General features: G+C 38.9%; 1 protein-coding gene across 1 annotated transcript in view; it reads right to left on the bottom strand.

The window, feature by feature from the left end:
* The window catches only part of cpne9 (copine family member IX), a gene marked incomplete at its 5' end in the record, with an annotated part of 83,463 nt that overhangs the window by 20,548 nt on the left and 52,020 nt on the right, over positions 1-10,895 (bottom strand). Inside the window, 5 exon segments of the mRNA XM_014025511.1 lie at positions 2,848-2,975; positions 5,744-5,925; positions 8,690-8,736; positions 9,137-9,198; positions 9,412-9,465. Coding sequence (XP_013880965.1) covers positions 2,848-2,975; positions 5,744-5,925; positions 8,690-8,736; positions 9,137-9,198; positions 9,412-9,465 — 473 coding nt within the window.

Below are 10,895 nucleotides of genomic sequence, written 5' to 3'. Positions count from 1 at the left end.
TCTGATGGCTATTTCCAGCAGGTTAACGCTCCATGTCATAAAGCATGAATCATCTCAGACTGGTTTCTTGAACATGACAATGAGTTCACTGTACTCAAATGGCCTCCACAGTCACCAGATCTCAATCCAATAGAGCATCTGTGGGATGTGCTGGAACGGGAGATTCAAATCATGGATGTGCAGCCGACAAATCTGCAGCAACTGTGTGAAGCTATCATGTCGATATGGACCAAAATCTCTGAGGAATGTTTCGAGTACCTTGTTGAATCTATGCCATGAAGGATTAAGGCGGTTCTGGAAGCAAAAGGGGATCCTACTCGGTAGTAGCAGATGTACCAAATAAAGTGGTTGGTGAGTGTATGTCCAAATTACTGATCATTAAAAAAAGGTCCAGTAGTTCATGAGACGCTTGTTCTTTTTGCTCACTGACTTCGATCTTGGAGAAGATGAACGTAGCTTTTTTTTTACATTGCAAAAATGTCCATCTAGCCAAGTTTTAAAATATTATATCCAGCCCCAAAATTTTTTGATCTTGTTGAAAAGAATGTGTAAGATTATTTATCTTCTTAGATATTTGATTAAAATTAAGTGGAAAAAAAGATCTGCCAATGGAGTAAGAAAATTTTATTTGGTAAAATTCTTGAAATCATTTAATTTGACTCAAACTTTTCTTACTTTAAGAATCTTATCAAGTGAAATTGTCTTACTCCATTGGCAGATTTTCTTTCCACTTCATTTGTGTCAATTTTCCAGGCTAACGAGATAATCTTATGTGTTCTGTTAACAAGATGATCAATCTTACACATTCTGCTCAAAACAAGATCGAAACAATTTTTTTTGTCTTTAAAACTTTGTTAGATGGGCACTTTTTGCAGTGTAAAATGTCAATCTGCTTGTTTAGGGATTTTTGGGTGGGGTAATTTTTCTGCTAAAAGTAAGCAACACTGATCAAACACAAGTGAAAAATGTAAATGGACTGAATTAATAGTGCAGCAGAACCCCAGCAGGTAAACAAGTTTAAATCAGCACCAGAATTAATCCTGATGAAGTCAACACTTTGATGTGTGTTCACAATACAAGAACACACTCCAGATTTGAGCAGAGCTTCGTCTTAGCTCAATATATCATATAAAAAAATGTTCAGCGTGTGTTTACCTTCATTAAATTTTGTGCAAATAACACTAGTCTGCCCCGGAGTAGCTTCGTAGAGCTCTGCACACATCCTCTTCCTCCTCCTCCTACAAATGACTTCCTACCACCAGAGAGCCTTAAATAGTCAGCCCCCAAACTTTGTTAAAAATAAAGTACTCTGTAACATATTATATGTGGGACAACAGCAGATTTGTTTACAGCAAATAAAGCCCCAAACCATTTTAAAGTAAAACCATTAAAGTTTTTCAAGCATGAAAGGCCAGTGACTAAAGTCTGACTGTTTTACCTTTGCTGAATAATATATTACAGCTAAATATGTAAATCATTTATAATGGCTTTGGGTCAGAACAGAGGAGTGCAGAAGCAGTAATATCTTATTTATAGGTGTACCTGAGGACTTCTTTATTGTTTTTATGTTCATTTTGCCTTTCAAATGAAGATGATCAATTTCTGTGTCAGTGTAATAAAACCATCTGTTTATTCACATCCAAACTATATTAAAAACTTTTATTGTCGTCTTCTAAACAATATTTACAATAACCAGATTATGCACTTTCTCCAGGAATCTTTGAAATGTACATCGGTATATTTGCTCTCTTAAATGTGGCTGTATCAAAAATGTTCTGTTTTATTAGTTAAAAAAACAAACTTTTGATGTCTTGATCTTATGTTCTGTGATAAACTACTTTTCAGCTCTGTAAAATAAATTGGATGGATGGATGGATGGATGGATGGATGGATGGATGGATGGATGGGTGGATGGGTGGATGGATGGATGGATGCGTGGATGGGTGGATGGATGGATGGATGGATGGATGGATGGATGGGTGGATGGATGAATGGATGCATGGATGGGTGGATGGATGGATGAAGAGATGAATGGATGGTTGAAGAGATGAATGATGAATGGGTGGGTAGATGGATGGATGGATGGATAGTTGTAAGGAAGGATGGATGGATGAACAGATGAATGGATGAATAGGTGAGTAGATTGATGGATGGATGGATGAACAGATGAATGGGTGGGTAGGTGGATGGATGGATGAATAGTTGTAAGGAAGGATGGATGGATGAACAGATGAATGGGTGGGTAGGTGGATGGATGGATGGATTGATGAATGAATGGATAGATGGATGGATGGATGAATGGATGTTTGGGTGAGTAGATGGATGGATGGATGGATGAATGGTTGGTCAGATGAATGGATGGATGGATGGATGAACGAATGAATGGATGGATGGATGGATGGATGGATGGATGGATGAACGGATGAATGGGTGGGTAGATGGACTGATGGATGGAAAAAAGATTTAATAGCCAGTTTTATTTATGTTCCTTTGGTTTTCACTGTGTTCTATGGGGTCTTTAAACAAACTGAGAACAAGTTTCTGCCTAAAATAACAAATTAACTGATTCTAAATAATCATAATTTGATCCACAAATTGCAAACCGCGACCTTCTCAATTCTTCATTTGTTGACTTTTTAATCCAATGTTTTGTGAATAAATCTCTAATTTGCAGCTTCTGATTCGTGCCACATATCAGTTCTGTAAAACACTCACCCATTTAAATAAAAACTGAGCAAATGATCTCACTCTGTGAGGATAAAAACACTCGTCATAATTAGATCAATCAAACCTAAAAAAAATAAACAATCATTTTATTTAAAGAACATTTACAAGTAGCAAGCTTACTTTGCTACTTTGTTGATAACAGGTGCAAAGTTGGTCGGTCCGTAGAGCTGCACCGTCCTCAGACTCTGGAAATAAGCCTCCAGAACTCCGTCTATTCCCACACAGTTTGGATGATCACCATCGCCATTCTGCAACAGCAAACAGATGGTGCTTTCATGGAACACACAATACGAAGAAATAAAACTGCAATAAAATATAAATAAATCAAAGCAGCTGACATTTTGGGTACAACAAAATGTTACTTCCATTTATTTCTAAGTCATGATGTCTAATTCATCTACATTTGGGTTGCTATTATCCTATAGACTGTGTCTGAGCAAATATGGTCTATGTTAAACAGCAGATGGTAAGGACTTTAAAATATACAGTAAATCATTTTCAGTCAGAACAGACACACATAAACCAGAGTGGTACTAAAACATGTACAACTGTTAAACTTTACCCTCAGGAGTTTTTAACGAACTGATTTAAAGTTATTTTAGAAGTACATCATACTGAGGTTTGTAATAATGACGAGATGGTGAACAAAGTAATACAATATAATGGCAATGTTTAATTATACATTAATGAACTTAGTCAAATATCTTGTAAACCGCTGATGAACTTTGAGAATGTGTCCAAATTCAGAGGCTGGGGCCCCTGAAGCCCGAATTTGTCGTCGGCTCACAGCGCCGCACCAGAGGCTGTCCTAATCCAAAGACTCCTCCAATGCGAGCGACAAATGTGTCTTTCTTTATCCCCGATTTGAGGGACGGGTCCAATGGTTCCTTCCCGGCCCGCCCTATCCCATGATGCATTGCAGGCCGACCGGAGCTTTTATTTCCTGCTCTTGATGGCAGATGAAGCGATAGAAAGGAGTACAGTTTTAAATAAAAATCTGGCCGTATAAAAATTAAAGTTTTCAAGCAGCTGTGTTGTTAATGCTTTTGTCATTTGTATTAATGCTTTTAAATATTATTCTTGTCAGAAACCAAATGAACTTGTATAGAGAAATAAACGTGCACCTACGTTAGTTAGTTCTTCCAATATTGTTTTTAAGCTTAATTGGTTTTATGATATTTATAACATTAATATATTGATTTTTTTTGCTCATTTCAATCTATTTTTGCATCAGTTTAGCGTCATTCCATTGATAGGCGACCCACCTAGACCAGGTGGACCGGTTCTTTCGAAGGACCCAGCCCCTGAATTTGGACACAGCCTAAGAGACAACCCAATTCAAGATGGCTGCCACAGCTAATTGCCGGGTTCCCACACCTTGGTCAACATCAAATTCAAGGACCTTTCAAGGACTTCCCAGTACCAATTTCCTCAAATTCAAGAACCACATGCAACGGCAATTACCTACTGCAGAATGTTACCAATAAACAGGTTTAATATGTCAATTCAATGAAAAACTGAACAACATAGAAGTTATTGAGTCAGAATCAGTGAAAGAAAGTGGATGAAATGTTTACCCTACATTCATATCCACAATACATGGACATGTAATTATGTCCTGGGAGGTTGGGCAGCTCAGTTTGGGAGGAGGGGATGTGAACAGGTCCAGATGTTCGGTGAGGACAGGAGGAGCTGTGGTGCTCTCACCTGGGCTCAGAAAGAACGACCCGCCCTACTCTGCTCTGATTGGCTAAAACCATCACTATGGCTCACGTTATTTGTTGAAAGCCACGTCAGTTTATTGTAATCCAGAGTTATCCACCGCAACAAATGTAAGGTTTTTAAGGTAAGATAAGATAAGATAAGATAAGATAAGATAAGATAAGATAAGATAAGATAAGATAAGATAAGATACAACTTTTTTGACCCTACAGTGGGAAATATGCACATTACAGCAGCTCAAAACAGAACAGGGTGACTTAGATTAAATAAAGATAAGTAAAAGAAAAAAAACACTATACTCGTGATATATAACAAGGTACATATACCTAGTACAGTACATAAATGAATATATATGCAGGTGCATATTACTGATGCCAGTGTAGGTGAATTGTCCAAGTGACTGATAACATCCTGATGTGTTATAAAGTCTAACTGCAGTTGGAGTGAATGACCTACTCAGTCCTGCAGTGAGGATGTTTAAGTCTCTGACTGAAGGAGCTGCTCAGCAACACCCCCCCACACACACACACACACACACGGTTTCAAGAGGGTGGTGAGGGTTGTCCATGATGGCTGTCAGCTTTGCCAACATCCTCCTCTCACCCACTACTACCACAGGCTCCAGAGGACATCCCAGCACAGGGCTTGACCGCCGTATCAATTTTATTATTGTTATTATTATTATTATTATTGTTATTATTATTATTATTATTATTATTATTATTATTTTACAAATGATGAAAATCAGTCATGTGAATCGAGAACTTCGGTCCCAAAAAACATTCACAAATTTTCAAGGACAAGTGTAATTTTTGGCTGTTTTCACAAACTTTCCAGGGTCTTGAAATCATTTTTTCAAATTCACAAACTTTCAAGGATTTTAAGGACCCGTGGGAACCCAGTAATTGGCATCTGCTAAAAGAAAAATGGCCCAATCAGTTTGACAGATAGTCTTTCTCAATGCATGTTTTGAGCAAGTAAGTTCTCATCATTTCACATGGAATTCAGCATTTTTTTAAGTAACTAATCTCATCCTATCAGAGTCGCCATCCTTTAAGAAAAACTGATATATCAACTCAAAGTCCTTCAGATTCTTTTAGGATTAGCATCCAGCAGTTTGTGAAGGGCTCAGGAGGAAATGAGGAGATAGCTCCTGCTGGTTGGTGGATGAGCTGACGTCTCCGCTCGTGCGACCAGCTGTCGTTCTCGCCACATCTCCTGGTCCAGACCAACTGCGCAGACGTGGCCCCGCGAGCGTGAATGAATAATATTTGTGAGCGCGAGGATGTCTTACCAGGGGAAACGCGTGGGAGATTTTGCCGTCGGGGGGCAGCTTAGCTCCGAAGCCGTAGGCAGGAAAGAGCTTGTCGCTGTCGTAGTCCTGGATTATCTCTCCCACTGCTTTCAGGGCCATGGCATAAGCATTCATCTGGTAGGGGCTCATGTAGTGGAGAGAGGTGGGCTGGGATGGGTTACCTTACAAAACACACAGAAGAAAACAAAACCAGGTGAACAAAATGAGATCTCAATGGACAGCTAAGCGACCTTAGCCTACACAGAAATGGCTATACTTTAGCTACTTTAGCTCAGATAATGTGCTATAATTTGGTGTGGTAGCAGCTGGTAGTTATTTACAACATATATTCCACGTGTCAAACTCAAGGCCCGTGGGCCAAATGTGGCCTGCAGGTGACTCCCCTCAGGCCCGCCAATGTCACCCACCTCCCAAAAAAGTATTTTTTTAACTTAATGTCATAATATTTTCTATTTCAGTGACTAATTATACATTTATGAAATGCAACAAACTAAACAAGTATAAAAGGTGACATATCATACTTATAGGCATGGGCCGAGTACCGGTTTCAAGGTATACCTTTCTGGGTGTCCCAGAAGTAGCGTGCAGCATTTGCATTCTTAACAGAGACTGGTTATGAGATAAATTATGTGAAGACAGGCTGTTTTTGTAAAACTGATAGCTGCAGGAAGAAAACAGCTTATCTCTTTGAAAAAAATCTAAGAATTTAAGGGAATTTAAAGAAGAAACATCACTTTATTAATGAGTTTTGCTGAAGCATATGCCAGGATTATAATTATAGAACACATTTTATTATTACACGCCAATGCAAATGAATGCCAGCTCCCTCCTACTGCTCTCTTGGATAAGATGATCTGAAGTCTCTCCTCTGTGCTAAAAGGAGTGACCTGCTTTTAAAGGAGATGAAAAGATTGGATTGATCTGATAAGCTGCAGCAGATTCCACACTCAAACACACATACTGTAATGTGTTCCCCCCCCCTAATCCAATTGAGCTTCCCACTACGCCACAGGTGCACATTGCACCTCTGGACACGATAAATACCAAAACGCCTTCCCCATATCCGCTGCACCGCGTGTGTTTCATCAGAGCCAGAATGTCGCGACACGTTCAAGGCGGCGGTGTGCTGAACAGCACTAAGGAGCGTCTTAAATGTGAACGAAAGCATCACGTTGTTGCTCAAACAAAAGGAAGAGTCATCTTTCACAATGAACGGATGTATTTAAAAAAAATTTAAATCTTCTTTCCGTCTGTAATTAAGGCCAGTTTCGGAGAAATCCGAAGTTTTAAAAAGAGATGTAACACATGGTAATAAAGAAGTATATGAAGCATCACGCTTCAAAAAAACTAATTAGTCCCCGTGCTACAGCCAATTATTTTACAAGCAGAGCCAAGTCTTTTATGTGCAACTAACTCCAGTGAATTTCTTCTCAACAGAATTGTCATTTGTTTGCTATAGGTCACCAGAAGCCCTCACTATTAGTTTCATTTAAAGCTTAGAATTTCTTACAGAAATGCAACCGTTTTAAATTAATCTTGTGCTAAGGAATTATGGAGTTTTAGTTCGATTTTATAAGTAATTGTGTATAATTTCAAGTGATCAGGGAGCGCTCAGTGAATTATCTGGTGGATTAACTATCTTGTCAGCACGACGTTCGCTTGCTCAAAGTAAATAAAATACCACCACTTTCTTTATTTCATCCACCATTAAGCAGAGACCGGCAGAGGAAAACAACAGAGGTGCTTCCCGACAGTCCGAACACATCCGACCCGAAGGAGCACAAGCAGCCAGCTTGAAGTGTTGGACGCGTTTTGGATGCTCAAAATGTAGCTTGAATACCGTTTATTTATTTTAACTCCATCCTCTTTTGCTTATTTGATTTAAACTTATTTGCCTTCCATGGACCTCCAGCACATTTTTTCTAGCGGGGAAATGACATCAATAGAAATACATGGAGCTGGATCTTAAAGGCACAGTGTGTAGGATTTGTTGTTTTCAGTGACATCTAGTGGTTGAATCATCCTCCCTGGTCCTCCCCCCCCCCCCCTCCAAACACAAAGGAGTTGCTACGGTGTCTCTCAGGTGTCAAAAACCTTTGATAATTCCAACCGCGATGTCTACCAGCAGCTTCAGGGCTAGTGATGTTTCAAGTGGTAAGATTATGAGCTTTAATAAGTAAAATTATCCCAGCTACAATGACAGACAACAAATATTACATTTATAGTATTACACCTAAAACCGTTTTTGACGCCGCCGCCGCAGTTTGTCCTTCATGAGCCTTCGTAGACAAGATGGCGGCTGCCTGTAGTGGCGACCCGCGACTATGGAGATATAAACAGCTTTTTATAAGGTAAAAATAATAAAACAAGGTCTTTGCAATGATTAGACATGTTTTTTATGAGTCATTAGTGATTATCTCAATTTYGGCTAAAAGACTTGACAAAATCCTACACACTGTGCATTTAATTTGTGCAATAAGACAAAACACTACGTTAGCTATTTTCAAGAGTTTGCACTTTAAAGAAAAAAGTTACACAACTGATGTTACAACACAAACAGTTGGATGTCTTGATATCTGTTAATTTTATATATTGAGAAAAATGTTTAAAAAATAAAAGTTTACTGTTAAAAAAAACAACACACACTAAGTACCAAAAATTGGCACCATTAAGTACCGGTACCGAGTCCCAGATACCGGATATTGGTACCGAATTGATTCAAATGTCAAAGGTACCCATTTCTAACTGAGACACTGTCTATGAGAAAATCAGTTGTTGATGTACATTCAGTGATTACTTTATAGTTTCATTAAAATCATTGAGTCATGAGATAGGTGTAAGTAAAGAAAGGCAAAACTAAAGACAATATCACAAGTCATAATATTTGATCAAATATATCTAAAAATAAAGCAGAAGTTGACTCACCATTTGATGCCGTGAAGTCGATAGCCACTGTGAAATTCAGTTGAGTTCTGTTGCAAATAAAGTGAGAACAAAGTGAATTTCACACTTCAGTATTCCTGACGTGGACTGTCATGTGTCCAACAGACACACCAGCACGAGCCGAGGGCCAATCAGCTTTCTGGGTGACTGGTTGGAAGCTAAATAGCATGGTGTAACAACTCTCCTCTCCACCTTGAATGTTTAATTAGGTCAAACAAATAAAAGCCAGCCATTCAAAGTGAAGGACCTGAATAAAATTAGTATTTACAAGTTATATTTACCAACACAACATTCACCCACACTTCAACCACTCACAGCAAGATTGATATCATGCATTTGGGAAATTTCTTCAAGTGTCCTCAGACTGAGACACTTGCAGAGATGTTTGACACTTAACTACGAGTGTGGGCTAGTTATTATTCCACTCACCCTCCTCGGATGAAATCCACAAAGGTATACTCCGACTCCACTTTGAAGGACAGCAGAGTTACCTGGCAAACACAAACACACACATCGACACACATGTTGTGATGAACAGAGGAGGACAACGGAATAGAGACCAAAAACAAAAGGAAGGCAAAGACCAAACAAGCAGCCAGGCAGCTAAGAGTCAATGAAAGGAAACAAGATGTACACGGTGATAATTATCTTACTTTAAAAGCAGATGAAATAATAACATTCCAGACTGACTCAGGAGCACTTACAGTTCCAGAATTGATGTATTTCTTCTTTTTGCCTTTCTTCTTGGGATTTAAAACCTGCGGGCGAAGAAGAAGAAGAAAAAATAACTACTTGTAAAAACATAAACTTTCAAATGATACTTTAAACACTGCATGAATGATTTAACAGATTTCAAATAACAGAGACATACAATACAAAGCAACTATAATTTTTCCTTTGGCGAGTTTTGTCTTGCACTCAAAGCACTGTGACAGTTAGTGACAAAAAAGAAAGTAAAAGTCTAACATTCTTTGAAGAAATGCATTTTGCCTGAAGACTTTCACATCACAGTTTTAAGTTAAGATCATATGGTGGTATGCTGAGTTGTAACAATTTGGGCAAACCTTAAAAATGGGAAAGACCAAAGGTAAAGACGACTGCGTTTTAGGCCTTTTTCCGTTTTTTTAGGTTCAGAAACCTTAACATCTGCATTTGCTGTTCAGTAAAATATGCACCGGACAGTACCGGTTATCACAAAACATCGCAACACTACACACAGTAAAGACACGTTGCACACAAACCATACTGCACAGCCCCTTATATATAATAAACACTGCCTGTAACATATATCGCCCACACATACACTCCCATCATATCCTGTACAGTTCTATTGCCTGGAATGACACTGTTTAAAAGTCTGATGGAGGAGGACAGAAATGAGTTTTTAAAGCGGTTTAGTTTGCAGCGAGGGACTCTAACCATCTGCCGGAGGGCAAACGCTCATATTCTTCGTGTGGAGGATGTGTGATGGATCGGTCGTTATTATTTGAGCTCGCCTAAGAACTTCCAGCTCCTGTATCGACCGAAGGGGCTGGAATTCAGTTCCTCCTATCACCATCACAGCGGTGCTAATCAGACGAGCTTAGTTTTAGTTGCACAGTGGAGTTTTTAATACCATCCTGACAAACTGAATCAGATTAAAATCTAGAATAGTTTCAAACTTTTAACATTTAAACCCACTGAGGACAGACACAACGGCCTGTGAAACCCTTGCATTGTTAGGTTAAAAACACAAAGTTTACTAAAACAAACACTTAAACAAGAGGCATAAAGAAAACAAAAACAACTTTTAATGTCAAATTATTCATTCAGAGAAATTTGTCAAATAATTTAAGATGTGGAATAATTTCTGTAGATTGACTCCAATCCATTCATCCATCCATCCATCCGTCCATCCATTCATCCATCCATCCATCCATCCGTCCATCCATCCATTCATCCATCCGTCCATCCATCCATTTGTAAATTCATCAATCCATCCATTCGTCCTTCCTTCCATCCATCCATCCATCCATCCATCCATCCATCCATCCATCCATTTGTAAATTCATCCATCCATTCATTCGTCCTTCCTTCCATCCATCCATCCATCCATCCATCCATCCATCCATCCATCCATTTGTAAATTCATCCATCCATTCATTCGTCCTTCCTTCCATCCATCCATCCATCCATCCATCCATCCATC

Source organism: Austrofundulus limnaeus, unplaced genomic scaffold, assembly GCF_001266775.1.
Source record: "Austrofundulus limnaeus strain Quisiro unplaced genomic scaffold, Austrofundulus_limnaeus-1.0 Scaffold481, whole genome shotgun sequence".
NCBI lineage: Eukaryota > Metazoa > Chordata > Actinopteri > Cyprinodontiformes > Rivulidae > Austrofundulus > Austrofundulus limnaeus.
Note: the sequence above shows the minus strand (reverse complement) of the source record. Positions and strands in the feature narration are given on the sequence as shown.